The sequence below is a fragment of the Convolutriloba macropyga genome, chromosome 14, assembly GCF_964194025.1.
Source record: "Convolutriloba macropyga chromosome 14, txConMacr16.3, whole genome shotgun sequence".
Classification (NCBI taxonomy): domain Eukaryota; kingdom Metazoa; phylum Xenacoelomorpha; order Acoela; family Convolutidae; genus Convolutriloba; species Convolutriloba macropyga.
This window is the reverse complement of record NC_134481.1, coordinates 32,361,573-32,388,972: the sequence shown is the minus strand read 5'-3', so window position 1 is coordinate 32,388,972 and position 27,400 is coordinate 32,361,573. Positions and strand designations below refer to the sequence as shown.

At 35.7% G+C, this 27,400-nt stretch overlaps 2 protein-coding genes across 2 annotated transcripts in view; both read right to left on the bottom strand.

Moving 5' to 3' along the window:
• Positions 1-27,400, bottom strand: part of LOC142353607 (ATPase inhibitor mai-1, mitochondrial-like) — a 132,453-nt gene that overhangs the window by 13,810 nt on the left and 91,243 nt on the right. The window lies entirely within an intron of this gene.
• Positions 6,253-24,081, bottom strand: LOC142353744 (peptidyl-glycine alpha-amidating monooxygenase-like). The gene is made up of 6 exons (XM_075406090.1): positions 23,246-24,081; positions 19,366-19,492; positions 18,260-18,513; positions 14,524-14,960; positions 13,847-14,299; positions 6,253-7,202 (listed from the first exon to the last, which is right to left on the bottom strand). The coding sequence occupies exons 1-6, from the start codon at positions 24,042-24,044 to the stop codon at positions 6,564-6,566; spliced, it is 2,709 nt and encodes a 902-aa protein (XP_075262205.1). The 5' UTR covers positions 24,045-24,081; the 3' UTR covers positions 6,253-6,563.

The following is a 27,400-nucleotide window of genomic DNA, read 5'->3' as shown; positions in this document are numbered from 1 at the left end:
TCTCTGCAACTCAATAGCAACTCTGACTTTGAAAAACTGATTACAAAAAATGTAATATTGAAAATCGGAGCTGATATCCGGTTGACAATTGAACATATCCATCGAAATGCTGGCTATGTCAAATATAACTGGGAAATGCATTAGCATGCCTTAGAGCGATAGAAACAGATCAGATACCAAGTGTTCCAAATTTTTGATGCCACTTTTAAAACTAAAAATATTTGAGAAAAACTGATCTTTATTAAACTTTATTCCACAGAAACCTCTTTATTCGGGACCTCAGTCGTACAAATGAGCCTCTTTGAGCTTGAACATTAACAGAACAGAAACTTAGCGTAAAAATCACGATCAACCAAAATCTAATCAAGCAACAGACCTGCTAACGCTTGTTAAGAGAAACGGGTCAGACCAAAAAAACCCATTATTGAGTCATTAAAAATTTTTAAAAAATTAAAACAAATAAAAAAAATGCTGGCGTTCAGCTCACTAAGCAATTATTTTGTAGCCCAATTGTTATCCATGATGCTTAAAATGCTATTATTGTCACTTTCGGATCAGTACCTCAAAGTGTTGATAGGAAAGCCACAAGCAAGTACTCCATTTTGTGTCTTTGTGTAGGAACGTCCTTTGGGAAATAGACTTTTTTAAAAGAGATTTTTCTTTAAACGTTCCTTAAGATTGAATTTAAAATCCTGAATTTTCAATTACCTTTCCCTCATATTTTTATTCCTTGAAAAACTACAACTCCACATTTTCCTTAGCTTTAGCTTTTTAAGTTGCTTTTTCAAGTTAATCTCTCCATTACTGTAGGGCCCTTAGAATTCTTAACAAAATTAACTTCTGAGATTATGAATTTAAGTTTTTATTAAACATTTCTTTTAAAATCTACTCTTCATACGTCTTCCTGGTATAACAAGCTGTTTTCTCCTATGAGGGAGAACACTTTCCCTTCATCAATGACGCCTACTCCCAGCGAAAACCAAAATACGTATTCTTCAATCATTCAAAAAGGCTGAGCGAAAGAAAAGACCTCAAACGACTTCCAAATAATGCAAGTTATCCCTCCATTCACGAACTCAAATATTTCGAATGACGAATCTTGAACAACGTCTATTTTCAGTGTGCAAAATCTATTCTGAACGAACTTCCGCAAGAAGGACGAAATCAAATAGCAATAGGCAAAACCTTTGCACACATAAGAGACAAGACTTCTGTCGCTGACTGTTGTCTCCTTACAAATAGTCAAAACTGAATACCACTTATTTAGATCCAGAGGCATAAAATTACTAGGCAGAACCGTTTTCCTTACGGGCAAACATTTCTTTAACACGGAAAGAAACCACTGACACTGAAGCCAAACACTGAAGCCCTGAAATTAATAGAACTTCCAGAGGGAAGAAAACACAGCCCAACGATTTACTGGATGAAAAACATAGGATGCTATCTTATTCTTAATGGCCAGCTAACACAGTGTGACGTTGAAGAACGCAACTGAAGAGGAAAGACTAAAAACATTGTCATATGAAAATCGGATGACAGAATTCAAAGAATGGAATAGCTCAGAGATCAAATTCCATAATCAGTGACACTTCCTTCCGCAACTTGACCATAGATGTAGAGGAAGTGGAGAAAGCTCTTACAGAAAAAGTTTGAAGAAAAAAAAGTTAACAAAACCTCGACCACCATACAAAACGCTGAAAATAATGAAAACACCTATCTCAATACCGAGAAGCTTCAACCAGTAGAGCTTCATAATAGTGCTGTTCCCAAACAATACAGATCAGGCAGGCGCCAATCGGCCACTAAGTAAAACCCAAAAACAACAAAACGCGCAAATAGCAAAACAATTCATAAACAATCAGTGGATGAAAAAGAAAAATCAGACCGAGAAAAACAAAAATGATCGAGCGCAAAATCTTCTGTTTACACTCATGTGGCCCTAAGAGCCCGAAAAAAAATTTCTCAATAATTGAAAAATGCTACAAATGTAACAGGGGAAATTTCATCATTTTGTTATCGAGATTCCAAAATTCTAGTCCTATCTCGCTCACGCGAAAGTTCTTGAGCAGTAAAAATTACGCTATAATCTAGTGCCTGCAATAAATTGCAGCGGACGTTTGATTACAGTTTGGAGTGAAAACTAAAAACTGAAGATCAAATAATGCAATCACGAGATCACAGTGGAGTTACTTTTACGCAACTCAATATAACGGTATTCAATGTATATCTGAAAACAAGCGACTACACTGAAAAAAATAAAACATTTGAGCTTAAGTCTCTCGAAACTCGGCATTTACAGATTTAATTTCTTAAAAGGGGATTATAATGCTTTCAGTCATGATCCGAGAAACACAGCAACTACTCACAGAAGCAAAGACCATAGAGTAAAACGATTTTTAAAGCTCCAAACTGATCCACAGAAAGCACTCCTTTGATACAGGCATAAAACTAGACGTACTTGATTTCGCGCACTACAAGAGAACATCGTCTTTTTCACGAATTGACTATTTTTTTACAAACCAAACGCATTGCACCGAAATAAAGTAAATCGACGTAATTTCTCAGCTCACATGTTGTTAGAGCTAAGTAATGACCGCAAAGAAAAATAACGCGGGCAAAGCTTTTGGAAAATGAATGATACTATTTTATTGCAGAGCAAAGAGTAAATCAAAAAAGAGAAACACTTCGAAATAATTGTTTGATACATGAAAGAAATGCAGAATTAAAGTGTCACATACGTGATGTCTGCTAGGCCCTAGCTATTAATAATCGAAAATCTTAAGCTGGCAAATTAAAACCACCTTGGCCGGAGAAAAGACTTAGAGAACAAATTCAAAAACATTATTCCGATGAAATAAATTTAAAGCGATACAAGGAAACAATCTCCAAATTAAATTAGTATGAAAACAAGAAAAAGTTATATTCAACCACTTCAAGAAACTGACTCAATAATGCAAACTTGGAAATGCGAAAGGTCTCAAAACCTGGGAAAAGCAAAAAAAACACGAACAATATTACTTCGCTGAAGCGTGGTGCAAGTTTAACATTAAATCAGGATGAATTCATCGAAGTTTGAAAACAATGTTATCCAGCTCTATAAAGCAAGAAAGAAAGCTTCCTTTGAGATATTTCTTGGTCAATTGAATGAACGCTTAACAGAAGCAACATGTGAAAATGAAAACACTACAAATGAAGTATTGAAAGCAATTAACAATCTGAATGCAAAGCTCACCGGGATCAGATGGAATAACCTCAAACTTTGCTGTAAAAGAATCTCAATAATGTTGTTCGAATGGAAAAGTTCCCGGAAGCTGACAAATTGCAATCTTGACAAGAAGTTTTTTCTTGAAAATTGACAAGAAGTTTTTCTATCTGAAACTGATCATCCAAGTACTGTTGATGAATACAGACCTGTAAGCTTGCTCAACAATGATCTAAAAATTCCATCTCACACATTCTATCTGCCAGAATCATAAGAGCTCTCGAAGACATAGTCGGTCAACATCAGCATGCTTTATTGAGCAAAGACAAATCCATATAGAATTCAAAAATAGCGAAAACTCCATAAGCAACCCAATAACAGCAAATGCTTTGTGAAACTCGGTTTTTCAAAAGCAGTCGACAAAGTAGAGATTAAATCTTAGCTCTTCTCGACAAAATTGGTGCTGACAAGTACACAAAATCTGCAATAAGTACAGTTTATAAAGAAACGAAAGCAATTATTGAGATCAATGGCTACCTTTCCAAAACAATTGTACTACAACGTGCAATTAGGCAAAATTGTCCCCATTCAGCTTCATTTTCATACTCGTTGTTGAACCCTTACTCTGCTGCACACATATTTTCCCACATAATAAAGGAATCAGCGGCTCAAAAACAGTAGCTTATACAGATGATATTACTTGTTCAATCTGTAAATCATCAATTGATGTACTATTTGATACAGTGAAACAGTTTTGCGAACGCACTCAACTGGAAATGAAAGTCAAACAGTGAAATCCTGTCAACAAGAGATAACTTTCTATAAAACTTCATCTCATCCAAACACAAATAGCCATATATACACGTTGCATTTCTCGACCAAAAACTTTGAAAGCCAAGCAAGAAACCAATGAAACTTTTAATCTCCCAAAGTTCCTGTATAACTCAAGACACACAGGCACATTCAATACCTTGACGAATGTTCAAAGACTCATCAACAATCTACTCAAAACTGGTGAAAAAACAGAAATGAGAAGTGAAGTTCTTTATCAATCGGTTGCTATGAGCGGAATCTCTCGTCCACTCATCACCTCAAAAAGTATATCAGCAAAACTCGTAGACGAAATTAACTCATCAGACGAGAACAAAAACACCTTTTCAAAAATCTTGTTAAAATCTTAAAACTCAAAGACTCTCAAAGCGAGAATGGTATACTATCTTTGAGAACAAAATTGAAACTTCAATGAGACTTAATAACCCCTGAGCACAACTGAGATATAATGGTATATAATTGCTCAAGTTTTTCCATCAAGTTCTTGATGACCAATTAAACAAAAACAAACATACCCGGCAGATTGCCGGAAAATAGCCACCGTTGATTCACATAACTCTATTGGGATTGAAAGAAAAAAAATATCAACAAAATTTTTGTATAAACATTTTTAAGTGCATTTTATTTTGATGTCATTTCGTAATTGAACGTACTCCTGTCTCTCACTGAGGGGGGCTGAGGGGGGCAAGTGGGGGGTGGGGGCTGAAGGGAGGCAAGTGGGGTGGGAGGGGGGCAACGGTGGGAGGGGGTTTTGGCTGCACGGTCCCCTTACGGCCTGAACAATGTGCAGGGGTGGGGATTGAGGGAGGGGTGAAGTGAGAGGGAGGCTAATGCGGGGTGGGGTACAACTTCTGAGAACCGCCCTTTACACCATATGTATAAGTCTCCAAAACAGTTTCTGCGAATCGCAAAATTGGAGACTAGTGATTTGAAAGGCTCTAAGAGCACTTAATGCCCACTGGACACTACCTGTTCATCCCGTTTTTGAGGACAAAGTCAAATGGGTCAGACCAAAAACCGACTAAGCGAAAAATCGCATAAAATAGACCGACGGGACTAATATAATCGCTACAACTTCGTTTGAGAGCAATTAATAACTGACCGTATAAATTGAGGTTCAGAAGTACCAAAATCACTTGAAGACTCAGCTATTTGGTCGATTAACCTGACATACAGTACGCACTGAAACGCATTTCATGAGCGATAAGTGACTTGTCACTGTTTTTTGCTTTTGCTATTCAAATGATTAATTACAGCTTTAACATTACTGACTTTTCGAAAAGAAATTTCCGAGTAACAGTTTCTTGGTCAGAGAGACTCTGCGCGGAGCACAAAAGACTACAAGGTTTTCCCTACGGGTGTTAAAGCCTAATTAGTCTCGATATTGTTGTTAGTAAAAGTAATGAGAAAAAACAGTTAAAACAGATTATTCGAATTTGAGTACTTTAAAGAGGGCTTTATAGAGGTTTGCTATATCATTTGGCTGACAGTGAGTGAAAGGCATTTTCAAAATTTGACAGGAACTAATTTTCTAATTTGAACCACTTACCGAAAAGTCCAGCAAATTAATTGGAATTGAGTTACTCGGAATTAATTGACATTTCGAGCGAGGCTATTTTTTGATAATCAACGATCAACGTCTAGTTATTGGGAGTAATTGAGTAGCGAGTAATCTAGTATCCAGTACCGGTTATCTACTATTGACTACCAAGTATCGGTAATCTACGATCTAGCGGACATGCAGTTCAAAAACTTACTGCTAAGACAAAATCCCGACATCTCTGAAACGAAGTGACGGCGTAACGCTTTCTGTGACATAAGTGGGAGAGCAGCCGTTACAGAAGAACTCCGGGTAACAAAACAAAAAGTCGTGAAAGTCCGCAAACAAACGAAGCTTTGTTCCAACGTAAACATAGAACCAAAACATAGAGGCCATGCGAGCAAATCAACTCTTAACTGTTTGAACTAAAACAAATGGAAAGGTTATTATTTGCCGTTATTATTATCGCACAGCTTGAATCCACGAATTTCAAAACGCGAATCATTTTTAAGGTCTTCTAGGTTCACATTTTTTAATTTTTTTGTTCCTCCATTGAGGTCAATTGGCTCGCATTTATGAGCCCGTGAAATCTAGAAAACGCAGTTGCATTTCGAACATCCAATAAAACAAGCACCAAACATCTTCCGGTAAATTTAAATATCTTGTCATACAATGTTCTAAAATTTAAACAGCAGAGGCAACAATAAGCTAGCGGGTCTACAATAGGGAAAAAACAGAAACGGGATCTGTCTTCGTTCCTCCGGAGGAAGCCAATCAAATGTCGGATAAACAAATGCTCGGTGTTTCTCAAATTTTACATTGCCTATAAGCGATAAATTAGCAATTGCAAATCTGCAAAATACAATGAGAGCAGCAGATTTCATTGTACCCTCGGATATAAAGCAGCTCCCAAAATGAGTGTTTGTTATATTTAAAAAATGCGACGATATAACGGACTCATACATAGTTATGAATTTCAGTGATAGATGATTACATAACTTGCTGACTCGTAAACTCCTCCGCCTCTGAGTCCGTTAGCCGATCGGCCTCACGATCCGAGTCCACACTTGGCAATCGGTGGAACCCTCGCTTTCCACCTCCACCCAACATCCCTGTAACACCGTTGACCAATCCGTTACTGCTTCCGCTTCCTCCACCGCTTCCCGATTGCTTCGACTTTCGTTTCTCGTGGATCGATGCCTTGTCGTATCCTTTCTTTGATGACCAGGACACGAACTTACGGTGATCAGCCATGGGATGACTTTTAGCTCGTGATCTTGATACAATAGTGGCTGTAACTACAATAGTCAAAGGAATAGCAATTAGTAACAAAATCGCCAGCGAGGAATAGAAACTTTCGTCAAACTTTCCCCCACTTTTCCATGAGCTTTCCTTGCCTTCGCCCACTAATTTCGAAGAAGTTCCTTGCGACACTCCACGGGCGAGGAAACTCTTTTCCATTTGGATGAATTTGTAAATTTTGTTTTGGCTTTGATCGCAAACGTAGATATATTGGTTCTCTGGTGACGCAACGATATCGTACGTCACTGACATAAATCCTGTTTCCTTCCCAGGTGAGAAAGCTTGCATTGCCTGTTCCGAATTGATGTCCACTGAGAATGCCTGCGTCTAAAACGACCAGAGAGCAAAGTAAATCGGAGAGCAACTTTTTCACCACACTCACACAGCTCAATACTTTCCTTATTCTTGAATTTTCCAGAAAAAAATGTTCCAGCTAAAAAACGGTCTCCCCAACTTTTCTTCGTCAGAGTTAGTTTCACTTTCTTATGATGATATCCAGGTATTGGTGTAGGGTTGGCGAGGCGGGGGGGGGGTGTTGAGGACTAAATATACAATTTTTCTCCTCTGCAGTTCCGGTGTACCCCATATTTAGTGTAATTCATTTTTAGAGAACTGCACAGAAACTTAATACCCCGAGATTTACCAGTTTATCCCACTTCTCAAGCCCAAAAGTCAACAAAAATCTGTCAGACAAAAATTGGTAGCAGGAAAAATTGCACATAAAAAGACCAGCACGACCAATATGGTTGCCACTAAATTCATATCACAAACTAAGTTGAAAAATGTATCGAAAAGTAAAACATCAGCTATAAATTAATAAAGCTTGTTAAAACTCATTGTGCAGAAGTCCTTTCATTAGGAACCTTTATTACACAGATGAGTTCCTTTGACCCTAATTTAATTCAAATTAAACTTAAGTTTTAAAGTGTAAAAGTCATTTAATTGATTGAGGTAAGTCACGTATGATCAAAATCCAATCACGCAAAAACTTGTGATAGAGAGAGAGAGTGCGAAATGAAGTTACGCGCAAAAGCCGTCAGTGAGAGGAAGAAGCCAATCAGAAAATTTGACATTTTCAGCTTTGCCGTGTGAACAAATGTAAAACGAAAAAGAGCGTCAGACGACGAAACAAAAAAACATAGCCCGAAGCATTCCGGAAACAACTCGAAGAGTCGTCTTCGGGAAAGAATTACTTTTAAATCAATTGGTTCCTACTAAAACAACTACTAAAAACAAAAAATTCAGTCAAAAACTGAAGATAGCCAATAAAACCAGCTGAACTAAAAAAATTACATTACTCCTATGTACTATAAGCCAAATTTTTGTGTTTTGTGGACAACTCAAACCAAAGCACGCGGGCGGCAAAAAGCAAAACTTGTCAGGCTCCCAAAGCTTTACTTTGGAAGAAACATTTGAATACTGCAAGAAATGGCCTAAAATTGTTACAAAATTGATCAATTTCCGGTAGTTTTCTCAACCGAAACCCTATTTTACAAAATAAGAACAGTAATCAATTGATAACTAAACAAACTTTGTCGCTTTAAATATAAACATTAGTTGTCGCTTTAAGTCACAATGGACGCAATAAAACTAAACAATGACCAAAAAATTAATCAAAATTAATCATGAAAAAGGCAAAGAGACTGAGCTATAATCAAACGCAAAAAATTGGTATGCTACGAAAACCAAGCCCTAAGAATATTTGCAGCAAAAGAGTATTCTTAAAAATTTGTAAAAGTGAAGCTAGCAAAACCTCACTGCTATAGTATGTAAAAGAAAATCAATTGCAAACAAAAAAACTTTAAAAAAAAAAACAAAAAAAAAAACAATTTATCATTAGTTGAAATCGATGATTTTCAATTTTCAAAGGCAGGGCGCATAAAAACAATAGATCTTATGATGTCAGAAAGAAACATAATAGAACATGGAAAATACGTATATTGTGAAAAAGAATAAAAAAGTATTTCGCAATTTCTGAAAAACCAAAAAAGCTAAATTCGACGCTCTAATAAAAAATCAAACTAAAAAAAATTAGTGCAAAAAACATGGATTTTTTGTTGTTAAGCAATCACGGTCTACGAAAATTGCATAGGCATCTTCCTGTCTTAGTAAGAATTGAAAAAATCTTCAAAATACGTTAAAAATATTCAAAGAATTTAGACATTTATCGGCAAAAACAATTATATTAGCAACAAAATGAAAACAAAGACACCGATGGTGACCAAGAGACTTTATATGGCAAATAAACTCAAAGTACAAACAAAAAACTTAGAAAACTTTGACAAAAACCGCCAAAATCGGATTAGTAAGTGTGCAGTTTTATAAAAACAAAACACCTCACATCAAAAAGAAGAATCCAATTCAGGAGTTATCAAAAAGACGTTCACATATTTAGAAATTTGGTTAAAGAAAGTCTGCTCAAAGAGCCAAAAATGAAGAAATCGATGAAAGCAAAAAATTGACAATTAAATTGTAGAAATATGGGCCAATTTTGCGCTTGAAACGCATTATTAAGCTCTTCGAAACATTGTGGTAACAATTTAAGGTGTCTGCATATTCATGAGAAATTTTACTTCTACAGAAAAACCAAGTTACAATAAAACAAAAAAGGGGCCAAATGGACGAAAACACAGCGAAAAACTGTCATCTATGTGGGCCTATCTCTCAGAAACTTTTCGAAGTCAAAAAGTCTCTCACTGACCGCAATGCTTGAACAAAAAAACATTCTCGCTCAGAAAAAGTTAGCTCACATGGCAGTATTAATCACATTCAATATTACATCAAAACGCCGCCGGAACAAATAGCACTTCCGGTAAAAAAAAATCAAGAACATAGCCAGAAGAAATCCGGAAACAACTCGAAGAGTCGTCTTCATGAAAGATTTCCCTTTGAAATCAACTGTTTTCTAATAAAGTGACTACTAACAACAACAAAAATCCGTCAAAAATGAAGATAGCCCATAAAACCAACTAAACTAAAAATTACATTCCTCCTGCATATGAAACAATCCAATTCTTTTGAAGCAATTGAAAACAACAAAGCACGCGAGCAGCAGAAATCAAGCCATGTTAGGCTCCCAAAATTTCAATTTAAAAGAAAACGTTGAATACTGCAAGAAATGGCCGAAATTCGTTACAAAATTTAACAACTTCCGTAAACTCTCAATCGAAACACTATTTTATAATAAAAAAACAGAAATCAATTGGTAACTAAATAAACTTTGTCGCTTTAACTGTAAACAATATTTGTCGCCTTAAATCACAATGAACGCGATAAAACTAAACAATGACCAAAAAAATTAATCAAATCGAAATTAATCATGAAAAAGACTAAAGAGACAAAACAATATTCAGACCCAAAAATTCGTATTTTACCAAAACCAAGCCATAAGAATATTCGCAAAAAAGAGCTGTTCAAAATTTGTAAAAGCAAAGGTAGCAAAACCTCAGTACCATATTATGTTGAATAAAATCAATTGCAAAAAAAAACTTTAAAACACTATTAGTTCAAAACAATTATTTTCAATTTACAAAAAGCAGGCAGGACGAATAAAATTATAATTCATAGGAGAATGGTAGAAAGGAGCATGCTAGAATAGGGAGAAAACATACATTGTGATAACTATTGAAAAAAAATTGACAATTTCTGAAAAATCAAAACTAAATCGGAAAAGCTAATTAAAACTCAAAATGAAAAAATTGCAAACATGCTTTTGTTTGTTAATAAGCAATCCAGGCTTATGAACGTTACATAGCTATCCTCCTGTCTCAGTAAGAAGTGAAAAGAGCGCAATTGCGAAACAGTAGAACAATTTGCAAAAAAAAATTGTTAAAAATATGGTAAAAATTTTCACTGTATTTTAAAGTTGTGGCAACAAAACGAAACCAAAAGCAACGATGGTGAACCAAAAATCTTTTAATGGTAAATAAACTCAAAACACACAAAAAAATGAGAACTTTGGCAAAAACCGCCAAAATTGGGTTAGTATGTGTACAGTTTTATAAAAACAAAGACACCTCACGTCCGAAAGAGGCATCCAATTCAGGAATTATCAAAACGACATTGACATATGTACTAATTTGATAAACTAAAGTCCGCTCAAAAAGCCAAAAATGAAGCAATTAATGGAAAAAAAAACAAAAATTGACAAACAAAATCGGAAAAATGGACCAATTTTGCATTTGAAACGCGTTATCAAGCTCTCAAAAATATTGTGGCATCGATTTCAGATGGCTGCATTTTTATGCGGTATCGATCAAAATTTGCTTCAATAAAAAACCAAATTACAAAAAAAATTGGGCCAAATGAACGAAAAAAACGGCTAACAACTGTCATCTATATGCGCCAATCTCTTTAAAACTCTTTTCAAAGTCAAAAAGTCATTCACCGATCGCAGCGCATGAACAAAAAACTTCTCTCGCTCAGAAAAAATTAGTTCACACGGCAATTTTACTCGCTTTCACTATTAGGTCAAAACGCCGCCTGAACAAATAGTACTTCCTGAAAAAAAAACATAGCCGGAAGAATTCCGGAAGCAACTCGAAGCGTCAGAACTTAAATAACAAAACCGTAATTGCAAAAGAAGCCCATACCTTTTTTATTAAACCATTAACTCACTACCTCCCCAGCTCTGCTCTAAAAATTGGTGAAACTTAAACCACTGTCAACAAGAGAAATAAAATGCAGCAAAATTTTATATTATTGAAAACCTTTGGTAACGTTATAAAATCCAAAATAATTAAGGTGGCCAAAAACCTGATAGTCTGAAAAAGCTGACAAGGTTATCAATAGCCCTCAAATAACTCATGATTCTAATCTGTAAAAGGATCGCGAAAGCAAACGGCAGATGATAATCTTAGAAATTAAGTTAAATCTTTTCAAAAAAGAAAGCTCAAATTTAAGAATCAGAAAACACCTACAATTACACTTTTAGTCACTGCGATTAAGACAAAAAACAGCCAACACCTGTTCCTTCTTGTACATAAGCTAGACAACGTGATTTCATACTAAATCAAAAATAAAATTGATCATAGAAAAGACATAAGCAGCAGAATATTCAAAGGCAAAAAATCGTTTTAATTAATACCAAGGCCGGAAGAAAGCTGTAGTAATTAGTCATAAGTGGAAATTTTGCTATCAAACTCTCAGTACTGCCTTATGTTGAAAGAAATCAATTGCAAACCAAAGAAATGTCGAAAATCTAAGAAAAAGCTGAAATCATTCATTTTTTAAACTAAAAAAATCAATATACCGAAAATAAATGTAGGTGCCAGGACAAAACTAGAATGATACTTACTAGAATGTAAATATGGGCTCAATGCAAGGAACACCGTAACAAAAAGAAATTCTTGATTTTTGAACGTTGAAAATCAATTTTAAAAATTCAAGAAAAACGAAAACATTTCATTGTTCAGCATTCAAGACATAGAAAAAAAAACTAGTCATCCGATACAAAGATCTATCCTCCTGAAGAGTACAAAAAATGGGAAAAGGCAGAATTCATAAATACGAAACATTGAAACATTTTGCAAAAAATGGACAAAGAACTTTTAGGTTAAGACTGCATTTATGAAAAAGTTTTAACTGTTTTTTCAAACTTTAACGCCAAAAAATGATTCAATTTTTATTGAAACCAAATTAAAGTCCCTCATGTTGCACAAAAAGACTATTTCTAGCAATTACAACCAAAATACAAACAAAAAACTGACGAAAATCGGAAAAAACTACCAAAATCTGATCAGCATATGTACAATTTTCAAAAACAGAATTAAATCGAGGCAGAAAGAGGCCTTGAGTATATGAATTATCAACGAGAAGTTGCCACATTAACTGATTTTTGACAAAAAAGATGGTTAAAAGCACCAAAAATGCAGATATTAAGAAAAAAGTCAAAAATAAACTAAAATCAAGAAATATGTGCCAAATTTCAAATTGAAACGCATTTTCAGGCACTGCAAAACACTGTGGCATCAATTTGCGAGGTTGACATTTCAATATAGTATCAACTAAAAAATATTTCTACAAGAAACCAAATTAAAAGCAAAAAAATTGGGCCACTTAGATTAAAAAAATAACGCTAAAAACGGTTATCTATATGTGCAATTCAGTCAAAAACTACTTTTCAAAGTCGAAAAGTCATTCACTAAACGTAGCGCATGATCAAAAAACTTCTCTTGCTTAGCGAAAATCTGTTCACCAAGACAGCTTTTCTCACTTTCGCTTTTAGGTCAAAATGCCGGGTGAACAAATCTACTTCCTGTAAAAAAAACCGAGAGAAAACCAATACTCCTCTTCGAGTTGTAAAAAGACCGAGAGAAAACCAATACTCCTCTTCGAGTCGTAAAAACCAATAATCCTCTTCGAGTCGTAAAAAACGAAGGACACCGCAATATAGCTCCGCTCAGCTTACAGCTATAAAAACAAAAAGCCTTCATTGATTAGGTAACTTTTGACTGGGCTGCGTATTCAAACAGCGGCAATAGATTGGGATTGAAAGTCGGACGATTTGCTCTAAAAAAACACACGATGGGAGAGCAATTGAAAATGATCCTATTTTGAGTGGTTGTAGTTGGATTAGATATCATGATGAACTGCCTACCTAAATGAATGATCATAGGGTGAAGACTGAATTCTAATCTCCAGACGTTTGAAAAAGCGAGATCTTCATAAAACTCAAAATTTCGGTTTTAAAATTGATCCAGCTCTTATTGAAAAATTGCAGCATCATGAAGCAATGCAACAAATTTATGTAAATCTGCCAATCCGGGGGCAATTTTTCAAACATTTGTGTAGACAATCGATGGCAATTCGCCTCCCGCCGGTTAGGATATTTAATCTCACACCTGCATAAAAACTGGGATCACTTAAAGAGAAGTGCGAAAAAGTCACTTAAGTCAACGTGTGTCAATAATAAACGCTATATCTCTGCAGTAGCTAATAATTTCATGCATTATTTGAAATGAGTCCCTGACCTTGATATTAACTGATGAAGGCGCAGCCAAAACGTAGAACAAACTTCCAGCCTCACTATAGGTAACAGCAGTCAGGTGGCTTCCAAACACAGCTGGCGAATGAATCACCCGAGAGCTTTCGCCAGAGTCAATATTGAAACAGTGAACCAACCCGTGTGTGTAACTAGCAACACAGACCAGCGAGAGAGAATCGGCAACTGTCACACTACTTGCCTCCACATTGTCGTTAATGCCTGTATGTTCTTCGTCATTGAGCTTGAACTCTTCTTTGTACTTCCCATTTCTGTCAAACTTGACAATTCGGGAGTTGCAGTAACCATCAGCGACAAATATGTATCCTTTTTTGGTAGAAACAGCCACATCTGTAGGTTGGCAGAAGTGAGAACTGTCGGATCCGGGCTCCCTTGAGGTTCCCAGGTACAACATCGGTTGTCGCACGTTTATCAATGAGAACTGTGAACACAACGTAGGTTCAGATAATGCACAAAGACACTTTTAGACGTGTGACGTATAAACTGAACATCTGATAACTGTCCCGAACGACAAGATTCTTTAGAATTACAAAACGAAAAGTTGCGCAAAAAGTTTTAAAGTAAGAGAACACAAAAACAAATCATTAGAAACTTGAACATGGACGATTTTCATAAGGTTAAAATTTAGAAGATAATCTTGCTTACTTTAATAACTTGATGCTTTGCGATATCTGTCACATACACGTAATCCTCGTGGTCAACGTACAATCCATGAGGCAAAACCAAAAGCCCTTTCCCAAATTTGTTCAACACTTTTCCACTTGAAGAGTCGAGCATCACAATAATGTCTTCGTTGATTGTACTTCGCTTTTTACCCACATAGAAGTTATAATCGTCAAATGATTCGTGAGTATGCGTTCTGTCCGAGCGATGAACAAAAAGCACGGATCCATTTCTCAATGTTGCAATGCCAGTGATTTCTCCATAATCGTCTGGGTTGAAAGCGCCGTCTATGTTGGCAGGCCAGTGATTGTCGAAAATGACCTTCTTAATGTCTTTGGCAACATCCGCATCAGGTGTTTCGATATTTGAAATTATTTTGTTATCACTTTTGGACGAGTCACTACTTTCCAGCTGCAATCCTAAAAAGTAAACAACACGTGCTTCTAATTATACCTTTTAATTAAAAAAAACACGTTTTTTAGCTACCGATACTGATTTATATAGCCGTACCTTTCAAATATTGCTAAGAATGGACAAAAATCAAGAAGACATTTTGAGCGGACCATGAAAAATAATTTCAGCAACATTAATTAGCAAACAAAAAAGCCGTTACAAAAACAAACTTTTTGCACCTTTTTAATGTTTAAACATGAAACACCTGCAAGCGCTCAACATAATATCGCAGTGATAGCGTTGATTTCCAACAAATAGCATCGATTATCCGTACTGTTATCGAGAAAAAAATTACGCCATGAAACATTAAAACTGAACAACAATAAACATAGCTGGCAGATTGCCAGAAGATAGCCTCAATAGCTTCGTAGATCTGCAGTCTCAAAAAAAAAACAGTAAAAAAGACAGACCAAAAAAATCGTCTTTTCATAGAAGGTTGATATGTTCTATTTTGATTAAAAATCTGTATAAGTTTTTACCGCCTCTATTAGCTGATCTCAAATAACCTTCATTTAGAGTGACACACACCCATTTGACCTTATCTCTTTGAATTAAAGTAAATAAGAGTCAATTTCAAATTGAGGAAGTCATTTTTGAGAGTGAGGTAAGTCAAGTGTGACAAAAAATTCAATCACGCGCATGAACAAAGAAACTCGCTCCACTAGGAGCGAAAAATGACGTCACACATGCAATTCAGTTGAAATTGCATGAACGAATGAACAAAAGTGGCTGTGACGTCATATGGTCGTAACAAAAATCATGACGACGAAATAAAAAACATAGCCGGAGGAATTCCGGAAGCGACTCGAAGCGTCAAAACTTCACTTACAAAACCGTAAATGAAGCCGAAGCCGCTACCTTTGGTATTAAACCATTAACTCACTACCTCTCCAGGTCTGCTCTAAAATTTTATACTATTGAAAACGTTTGGTAACAATAAAAAATCAAAATAATTAGGGTGGCCAAAAACCTAATAGTCTGAAAAACTGACAAGGTTATCAAAAGACCTCAAATAAAATATGATTCTAATCTGAAAAACATCGCGAAAGCAAACGGCAGATAATCTTAGTAACAAAGTTAAATCTTTTCAAAAAAGAAAGCTCAAATTAAGAATCAGAAAACACCTATAATTACACTTCTAAACTGCGATTAAGAGAAAAAACAACACAGACCTGTTCCTTGTTGTACATATGCTAGACAACATGATTTCATACTAAATCAAAAAATTAAATGAACCATAGAAAAGACATAACCAGCAGAAAAATATTCAAAGGCAAAAAATCGTTTAAATTATTACCAAGACCGCAAGAAAGTTGCAGTAAATAGTAAGAAATAGAAATTTTGGAAAAAAACATGCTAGCAAACTCTCAGTACTACTTTGTGTTGAATGAAATCAATTGCAAACCAAAGAAATGACGAAAATCTAAGAAAAATCTGAAATCATTCAATTTTTAACAACCAAAAAAAGTCTTTATAACAAAAATGAATGTAGGTGCCAGGACAAAGCTAGAATGATACTAACTAGAATGTAAAAAATGACGCAATGCAAGTAAGACCGAAACAAAGACATTCTTGATTTTAGTCTTGAAGTTAAAAAAATCAAATTTAAAAAATCAAGAAAAACGAATACATTTCATTGTTCAGCATTCGAGACGTTGAACAGATAAAGGGTCATCCGATATAAAGATCTATCCTCAAGAAAAGAGAACAAAAATTATGAAAAAGCAGAATTTAAATATATGAAAGAAGAAACCATTTTGCAGAAAAAAAAAGGTTAAAAAACTTTTAAGCCTGCATTTACGAAGAAGTTTGAAGTGTTTTTCAAAAACTTAACGCCAAAAAATGACTGAAGTTTTATTGAAACAAAATTAAAGTCCCTTCTGTTGCACAAAAAGACTATTTCTAGTAATTTAAACCAAAATACAAACAAAAAACTGACAAACATCGAAAAAAAACTACCAAAATCGAATTAGCATATGTACAATTTTATAGAGCAAAAAAACATCGAGATAGAAAGAGGCGTTAAGTATATAAATTAATAAAAAGAAGCAGCCATATTAACTGATTTTTGACCACAAGACGGTTAAAAGATCCAAAACTAAAGAAATTAATAGAAAAAAAGACAAAATTTAACTAAAAAATCACGAAATAAGTGCCAATTTTCAATTTGAAACGCAGTTTCCGGCTCTGCAAAACACTGTGGCATCAATTTCCGAGGTTGACATTTCAATATAGCATCGAAAAAAATTTATTTCTACAAGACACTAAATTAAAAGCAAAAAAATTGGGCCACTTAGACGAAAAAACGGCTAAAAACGGTTATCTATATGTGCAATTCAGTCAAAAACTACTTTTCAAAGTCGAAAAGTCATTCACTAAACGTAGCGCATGATCAAAAAACTTCTCTTGCTTAGCGAAAATCTGTTCACCAAGACATTTTCTCACTTTCGCTTTTAGGTCAAAATGCCGCGTGAACAAATATACTTCCTGTAAAAAAAAAACCGAGAGAAAACCAATACTCCTCTTCGAGTCGTAAAAAAACCAAGAGAAGGCCAATAATAGCCCCAGCTATCGCTGTGCGGCTATTAAAAAGAATTCTGATGTATGATTCTCAATCGCTGTGTTTAATTGATACTAAACATAAACCAACTAATGTCTGACAAAATTATTGCCCGACAAATGCAAAAAAAAAATTCAATTCGTATTCACGGATAAACGTAACCATAGTCCACAATTTTCAGCATTCAATTCGCTAACTCTTTACTTAGCCCGACACTTGATTTTGAATTTGATTGTTCATATGCGCTGTGATATGAAACCTAGCAAAACTGCTAATCTCCAGATAGTTTTCTGTTATAAATCATTAATTATATTTTCTTTCATGTTGGTCTAGCTTAAACGTTGTTAACTATCGTGAAATTAGAATAATATTCCTATGGACAACTGTGATGTTGAGCGTCGAAAAGTAGCAAATTCTTGTTACTATTGTTTACGTTTCCTCAGAAACCAGAATTGTGGAAAATAGTGACAGATGTTTCCAGTTTCAAAATAAATTAGAACTAGTTTTGTTTGCCATCACTATTTTCTACGCACGCTTATAACTATAAAACCTATGTAGTGAAAAACACAGACATTTTTCATTAAATTTAGTCGACAAAAGTGTACGATTTGCGCCTTAATGTTATTTCCTGTGGAAGTTCAAAGTTTTGGATAGCCTGAAGCTCAATAGCTCGGCAACATTATCATAGTTGATTTTACAACTAACCCGCATCCTCGTCCAAATGCCCGACACCCTGCAGTTCCTCCTTCTGGCTCTGAATTAGCTTCTCAAATCTCAGGACGTCCTTCGAGTAGGAGTTTTCCACCAAAATGTTTGTCTTCTCAGCCACCAGCTCATTGAAGTCCCAAGGGATGGACGAAAAGAGACTTGGGTGTCCTGGTTGGGTGCACAGGAGGAATGTGTTTTTGTTTTCAACCAGTGTGAAAAACAAGAACGTCAAAGAGCACTGACTTTCTTCCCTAAACAACCTTAACACTTAACAATATACCTATTAACTAAAAAAACAGCTAGAATTGTAACCAACTCGGGCAAGGTGGCCTTTAGCAGATTGAGAAAATAGGAGTTTTCGCAGCAAATGCTTGAATTTCATTGGCCAAACAATCTGATTAGTTAACTTTTAAGTAAAGAAAAGGTAGGAAATAGCGAATTAAATCAGTCGTCGTCCACTCAATTTCTACGTGGCGCAGCCAACCCCCCCCCCCCCCCCCCCACCCGTCGGCGAGGAGGTTTCGACCACGTTTCGACCAGGTTTCGAGGTAACATTGTATAAAACAGTGCATTTAAAGATGACCAATATTCGGTTTAATTTCTCACTTTTTCTAGACGCCCATTCGGCTAGATTGGCTTCCTCCCCTGAAAAAACCTATACTTGCTACCGCCAAACTGACAATCTTCATTTGAGCCAGCTCAGCTAACATCTATAATTGCTGGTGATCATTTCAATTGCAGAATTCTTATGTTGGGAAAGAATATCTATAATGGATGCTGTAAATTCTGACGCTGTGATCGGTCAACATTGCAAGATATCAATAATTAATTTCCTCATTTCTCAAATAAGATGAGAGTTCTGTCACAAATTGAAAAGCTCGTTTCTGCTGTGTAACACTGAATTATTGGAGTTCATATTTGGTGTGTAAATTGAACAATTTTAATTGCATGGGCAAACAAAAAATCTGTCCTCGCATTAGCTTAAGATTTTCTCTCGTGAAAAGCAAATAATAAGGCGACTTGACATTGAAATATTATTAATCTAACCTACAAAGACGAGAAAAATGGTTCCAAGACAATAATTCACGCAAAACAAGACTTACGAGTCGTCTTCGCCACTGCCTTGTCTGTAATAGTTGTTTCTGGAACATCTGATAGCAAGCATGTCTCCATTGCTAATTTTAAACACGTGCTCCATTGGGTAGAAAACCTGCGGCCAGCCAGGGTTCCCTAAATATTTACTTCCAATTAATTCCGCATACTTGAAAACCAGGTTAGCAACTAGATTAATTAAAACCAATAGGACTTCAATTCCCCGAATAACATTTTAGCCACAGCAAAAATTATTTTTGTGCTTTAGTCTACGACAGAAAATAAAAATACTTATAAACTATGGAAACATAACGTTGACGTCACCAGGATACAGTCAGTAAGTTTTAGAAGCAGACAAACACAAAAATTTATTATTGTGAAGTAAAAGTTCAGAAAGTTAAACATAGCCCTCAAACAGCCGAAAAACAGCCGCCAATGACCCGTTTGACGCACATTGGAAGTGAAACAGAAAAATTAAGAGACAGAAACTGACCGAGTTATTCTAATTGTCACAATGTTCATATTTGGTTAGATTCAAAAAGTACCCTTAATTCAGCTTCTAAACTGAACGCTTTTAAGCATAATAGTTCAATCGCTTTAATGAATATTGATAGCCTAACGCACTATGACTTAATGACTGGGCTTTAAATGTTTATGCTGTTTCTCTTGATTTTTCTTTTGACTTTGATCGTATTCTCTACATTACGTAATTCAAAAAAGAAGGAAATTAAAACCCATTCAGTTGAAACAGTGAGTGAGGTAAGTGAGAAGTCAAACGTGAAACTCGTTACTTATGTAAAACGAACAACGTGATCAAAAAGTAAAGCGAACTAAAAAAAACAGAGCAGAAGTCCAGACCTACAATTCAAAGAATTTTCATTAACTAAAAAGAAAACTAGACATGGGATAGACTTTGGCATGATTGGAAAAACCATTTAGAAAAAAAATCCTATCAAAAAATATTCTTGATATATTCTTAATATATTCTTGATATATTCTTAAGCTTATCAAAATTCAATTTCCCAGCTGATAAAAATGAAGAATTAACAATATTGTTTGACTAAATGCTTACAAGAGGTTGACATTTTTCTTGCATTGTATCGATATTGCATTGTAACAGATATTGCTTCCTGAGCACGCTTTGAACATTAGTTTGGAGGCTGCTTTTTCTGGAGGTTGACCCACAAGACCAAAAAATGAAGCATTCAACAGCTTTACAGCATCAAGATTTCAGCTGCTCTAATCATATATTTCATTTGGATAGTAAAAAAGACTTACGAATTATGGAATTTCAACAGTACAAAGAAGAGGCCTGTACAGAAGGTAACTAATAACTTAAAAAAACATTAATTAAAACAAATAGTGAGCTAAGATCTGCAAATAGAACAGTGTCATTTTACTGACCAAGTGCAAGGTTGATTAAAATTGTACTTAGAGTCAAGCAGTTTTTGAAAAAATGTCTTTATAAGAGATTTTTAGTTGCTTGGTGGCTCAAGTAAATTGATAACCCAATTCAACTTCATTTTATAAATTTTAAACATTACCAACAAAAGATAAATTGTTGAATTGCTCTCAAAAGATCGACGAGCTGTTGACTCCGAGAGTAGCCAGTTGGGGCTTAAGGATGCTAGCATTAGTCTTGGGGAGCGCAGTGGTGGTCTCAAGTGGCGGTGTCAGCGATGGGGGTATCGCCAGGTGGAGCAGGGTGGACAAGGGATGGTGAGTGGGAGTGGAGGGTGGTTACTGAGAGGCGTCATACTTCACATAACTAATTTACGTCTCCTCTAACAGAGCTGCTCAGCCACTTAATGCCCTCCAGGTTTTACCAGTTCTCCCATTTTTGATGACAAAGGGTCAGGAGAAAAATGAACGCAGGACTAATATATGCTAGAAACTTCGTTTGAGAGCAATAAAACAGTTCACATTTTTTGAACAATAAGGGGATTTGATATCGACATCTAAAACATAACAGAAATATAATTTTCAAAAAAATCTAATTCCAAAACCAATCTGCAATGAATTAACTTGGGCACTATCTGAGAGGGATGGGTTTGATCAACGGAATTGTAGCAAAACATTTACTGACTCCACTTCCCATATAGCAAAAAATGAACGATTTCAAGCAAAACTGACGTGACTGTGATTACACAAAGAAAATCTGGCATTAACCGATCTGAGCTAGAATTTCAAAGTGACGTTAGCAGAACCAGCTACCCCTACTTGGAACACGCATTTTACAAGTTTTAAAATTCTAGCATTGGACATATAGGAAAACAGGCATTCTAGATTCGGGCACTGCCGAGATCTGGAAACTTAAAAAACCACATGAGCCTTTCAACAAAACTTAAATACCAACAGATGTGACGAAATATTCAACTGGGTTCGAGCTTATTGTATACCATATCTAAATCCGCATTGCTTTACTTGTTATCTGTGTCAATGGCCCTAGTTGCTGGTTTCTGTAATTTCGGTGTCCAGCTTTAGTACTTCAAAAAATATTACACGATTGAAAACCAAAAGTTTTTGGCTCCCATTTGGCTTGTGGATTCTCGGATCATCGCATCTTGACTCATAAGTTACAAACCGGTAATAAAAAAGACTTGATTTTGATTGTCCGTAATTGTTAGAAATTTTAATTGAAAATTGCTATGAATCTAACGTTTTTGTGATGGACCGAGTTATTGTGCGGCAAATTATGGTGCAGTTTAGGTTTCATTGACGTTCTTTCTTTCACTAATTCAGAAATTATGCTCAAATTTTCCAATTTGCTAAAAAAAATAAGTGCTAAAAAACTAGTTTCCGAGATCTGGAAACTTAAACTTCATCAAAACTTAAAAGCCAACAGATGTAATGTTATTCGTTTCGCCAACAGATGTTATGTTATTCGTTAAAAGCCAACAGATGTAATGTTATTCGTTTCACTTTCTATGATGATAAACGTAATCGACTAGCGTCGGGCGAATTTCTCTTAAACGACTAGCGAGCAGTTGGCTTCAGTAGTAGCTTGCTAGGGATTAGGGATGCTAGCAATGGGGGGGGGGCAAGCGTTGGGGGATATGGTTGCAAAGGAGAAAGGGTTGAGGGGGTCATTGATGGCGGGTGTGTCAAACTTTTAAAATTAAGAACCGCCCTTCACGCCATGAAATTCTCTCCTCAAAACAGATTTGGTGAATCGGGTTCTTAGAGTATAGTAAGCCATAGAGCTCTAAGAGAACTTAATGCCCTCCAAGCTCTAGCTGTTTATCCTGTTTTTCCAGGACGAAAAGTCAAATGGGTCAGACAAAAAATCAATCAAGCGAAAAATCGCATAAAAAAGAACACAGGACCAAATTAAACACTGCCTTCGTTTGAGATCAATTTAAAAGTAGCTTTTCCGCTTGCGCCGACTTCTAAAAAATTTTGGCTACTTTTCATAAACTTTTTCACGCAAACTTGAATCAAATGTACCATTTCCACCCATTTTGTTAAAAGCACAGCCCAGAAATTAAATGGTTGACAAATTCTAATGACACTAAAATGGGGATCATTTCGGCTTCAACTTACCAGCAGAATGATAGCACAAATTCTCGGTTTTTAAATTTTCCGATCAAGCAAAATCGTTATTTCCCTGTAAACTTTTGTTTCAACAAATCTTGAAACTGTAGTAGAGTGCAGTGCGAATTTGTTTTGTTTAAAAAGTCTATCAATCTTCAGTTTTAAAAAAAAGTTGGAAAAACATTTTTGGTTTCAAAAGTTAGTGGTTGATGAGAGGTGTGGGAACAATATATGAGAACAAATATTATCGAGTCGTTTGGTTTCTTTCTACTCTCAAGATAACAAATGTTAACAAACATTGTTTTACCAAATTAATCCATCAGGTATAATTTTATAATGGCAACTGGAAAATTTTACCTCGTGCAATGGGATCCCAATCCAAAACACCTTTCTCATTTCTAACTCTGAATGCTGATATTGTTTCAATCGAATCATCTCCAATCATTGCAAATCCAAATGGAAATATTGCATTTTCATGTGAGAAAGTGCACGCAACGTCAATTTGGTTAGTTGATACACCAGTTCCGATAAACACATAAGAGCCCGCCTTGAAATGCATTGGTTTCCGGGATATGGTTAATGCAAAGCCAGATTGATCGGTAAACGTCGAGGGTCGATATCCCCCATCGCGGGAACTTTCAACACTCTCATAATCAACTTCCAGAACAAGGTATTTCAGCAACGACTTAGAGCCAATTTCAAACCCAACGCCAGGGGGAACTGGAACATCAGGAGCATTAGGTCCCCAGCTGTAGACGATTTGCGGATCATCTTGGCATAATGTTTCGGCTTTCAGGCAATCCCAATAGCCAGATTTTTGATACGGCTTAGAGCATCCAATCAACATCATTCTGATAACTCGATTATTTTCATTAACAATTGGTTGAATTTTTACAATGTTCTCAACATCGCGGATACTCAAGAAGCTCTCGACTACACAAATTGATGCTGCATTTTCATTAAACTTTAAGTTGGGAACAAAAATTTTATCAAGATATTCATCTGTCGGCTCTCCCAATTGACCAAATTGCCCTCCAAGATCATCATAGAGCGATTTATAGCTCTCTGCTGCAGCTTTGGGATCAGGCGGACTATAACCAACGTACTCCGAGATTATTAATCCAAAATTGAGTGAAAAGTAGAAAACTATCAGCATCCTGTACTAAGACCCAATTAAGCTTTACATGACCCAAACACCTGAAAGAGAAAAACTAAAACTCAGACACCTGAAAGAGAACACAATTCTTTGAGCGTGTGAGATTAAGTGCTGAACCTTTATCCAATTATTGATCCCACAAAATCTGGCGTTCTTCTAGACGAAGAACTTCACTTTGTGAGACATGTCGCTTCAGAAGGCAAAGAACCTTATTGGCTCCTTTCAAACGCTCCTGAATTTGTAACGCTCCAAATCTTCCACGTCAGGTCATCCGATACATAAATTCCGAGATCTTTACGAACAAACTACTTCCACGGAAAATCGTTTATTAAACCCGCCCTCTTGAAATTATTTTATTGTCGCAGTCCGCAACCGATGGGGTAGGGTCAGGAGGGCTAGATGAGTTGTCCTGTACATATAATTTAAGAGTATTTTCAATTGCTTCTTTTTGTCTCGACACAACAACTCTACGCAAACCAGTTATTCACGGCCCCACAAACTTAACAACTGAAGTAGTACAATAATCAAGTTCAAAATAACTGATGTTTTCCTGATAAGTTACTCAGTAAAAAACAAGGGAATATAAATAACTTTCTTAAAATTTCTTTCTTAACATTTCTTTTAGACATTATAAATTATTTCCCATTGGTTTCGATAACTTCCTTTTCCTCTAAACAATAGCTTGGAACATTTTTCCAGGTCAAGATCCATTCTTCTTCTTACTACCAACGTCTCCAAGGAAAGTGAGTATAGAATCCTCTCTCATTTAACTCGGAATTGTGTAAAAGAAACCGATTTGTCAAATTAAAATTACTTCCGATATTTAAAACAAACGTTTTAGAACTTTACGTTCATCATCAGGCTTAAACTGTTTCACAAATTGTTAAAAGGTAAAAATAAATATGTATTTACAATTGTCTGAGACCACACTTAAAACAATTCTAGGAACCATTCTGAAAAATTCAATCGAAAATTTTTTCATATGTACAATATTTAGCCTATTTACAACTCATATTTACATCCGTTATCAATTTATTTAAAAACGTTCCTATTCCGGATTTTTCGATTTTAGTCATGTTCTTGTTTTTTTAGGATTATTCCGAATTTGCCCTAAACTTAAGTATCCTTCTTGTGGAGGTTTTGCAAATTTGGTTTTGTCATGCACAAAATGTTTTTTGCCCTATAGTAGCCGCCCGGGCGCAATATGTATTATCTTTCGTAATTGAGCGTGGTACTTAATTAAAATACAAGGATTGAAGTTTAATTAATAAGTAGATAAAAGCAGAAGAGAATGGTTTCAAATAAATGAAGATCTAATTGAGTGATTAACTCTGAAGGTAGGTTTATTGTTCAATGAATGAGTTTTATCCTCAGTTTTGTCCGTACACAATAACGGTTCTATCACCGTGGTAAATTAACCAAGTAACTACTGATATGTCACAATTGTTAGTATTGCTCGAAGCCCGAGCTTTGTCTATTTCAATCTGTCGACACCTATCAAGATTGTAACAGTCATTAATCAAGTAATAAATTAAAAATTAAACTAAACCTTTGACCTTGAAACCCAAGGTTTTTAGTACACCTTTTTAAAAAATACGTGTGACATTCAAACTGCCCCCTCTTAATAAGAATAGAGTGTGCCACTCACTCACATAAAATCAAACAAATTTTACAGCTCTTGATGCATGAACGTTTTAAAATACAAAAAGTTTGTACTTTTCATATAAAATGTTTAGGTATCAGTTTTCGTCATTCAGGACTTTCTCTGCCTCGTCCAGGCCGAAATTGTTGTACGCTTCTCGCGCCCCATTGTTCATCGGTATTTGATATGCTCTATTAATGGTCTTGAAAAACTCCTTATCTCCACCAGCATCAGGGTGCGTCAACAAGCTCATTTTGTGGTATTGTCTTTTGATCTGATCTTTTGAAGCAGAACTTTTTACCAACAAAATCTCGTACATTGTCGCAGGCCGATTCATTGCATTTTTATTCCGAATCTCGAATAAACAGTTTTCTGTGGCCTTCGCTTTGGCTTTCTCGTTCTTCAATTATAGTGTCTTTCCTTCGGAACTCACTCACCAAGTACTGGTTATAGTTTTCCAACTGCCGAAGTTCTGACCTCAATTGGTCATTCTTTCTCCATTTTCTCCATGGCTTCGCTCTTTTTATCAGTATTGACTTTTAGATTGGCCAACTCCTGCTTAAGTAAGTAGATTGACCGCTCTTGTTCGGCATTTCTAGCTGCCGCCGCCTTTAGCTTATCTCTTAGCGCCTCACACTCGGCGGTCAGTTTTCCCAATCCTTCTCTTGTTGTCTCTTTGGCTTTGTCGCAATGTTTGTCTAGTTTTCGTCAAAGCTCGACAAGATCATTTTGGAGTAAAGAGTTTGAAATCTTTAATTTCTCTAACTGCGCGCACTGGTTTTGCGGTTCCACTTCAGTCTGCAGATCTCGGGACCGACAATTGGCGGGTGCCAGAAGTTCTAGTTTAGACATCTTCCGAATCCGAGACAGACAAAATTCCACTCGGTACACTCCCCGGGAAATCTCCAAAATAACTTTCCACAACTCTGGCATATAGTACACATATTCACCAATTTGTGGGGTCTCACTGCCTGTTATGTTTAATAGAAACTACTTTTGCTTCTAAAGTTTCTCAATATTTTCAGTCTTCATCTCAAGACCTGTCCCTTGTTTTTATTGGTCTTGACCTCAAGACAACTCTTTTTCATTTTTTTTGGTCTTGAACTCAAGACAAGTCATTTTAATTTTTTTTTTGATCTTGAACTCAAGACAAGTCATTTTCATTATTTTTTACACAACCAATTCTTTCAAGGACTCTTTCTCTTCAATCATTTTCCTTTGTTCTCGGCGCTCATTAATTAATTTGAGTAGTTGATTATACATACGTGTTCCCATTACAGGGTCGAGGTTCCGCAACAGTTGTTGCCAGGAGGCTCCATTAATGACTAATCCTAAATAGATGAACATTTTAGGAAAATTTTTCACAACTTGGAATATGAGGTAGACTGTGAAGACTGACACAGCAATGTCCTTAGCTTTTAACCAAACGTATAAGTTTTCAGTTTTTAAGTTACGAAAATTTGTTATTTCATTTGTTAGAAAAAATTGTTTTTGGAACTGAGCGTTCCAATGAATAAAAATTTCATGACTGTATTTTCCATCCGAATCTCGGAATGCTTCCCAACTGATAATTCCTTTACTATTATGGCGAATTGTTCGAGCAATTTGACTCTGTTTTACCTCGGATATGGAGAAAAGGCTGCGATGCAGGTTTTCATCACTTACATTTAAGTTATTTTTCATCGACCACTGATATATCTCACGATTGAATTTC

What these genes read in the sequence shown, in the direction of transcription:
- LOC142353744 (XM_075406090.1), bottom strand. Translation starts at nt 24,044, where the DNA reads ATGCTGATAGTTTTCTACTTTTCACTCAATTTTGGATTAATAATCTCG. An exon ending in TTGGGATCCCATTGCACGAG is followed by an intron (nt 19,493 to 23,245) that starts GTAAAATTTTCC and finishes GTAAATATTTAG; the next exon opens with GGAACCCTGGCTGGCCGCAG. An exon ending in GCATTTGGACGAGGATGCGG is followed by an intron (nt 14,961 to 18,259) that starts GTTAGTTGTAAA and finishes TTTACTTTTTAG; the next exon opens with GATTGCAGCTGGAAAGTAGT.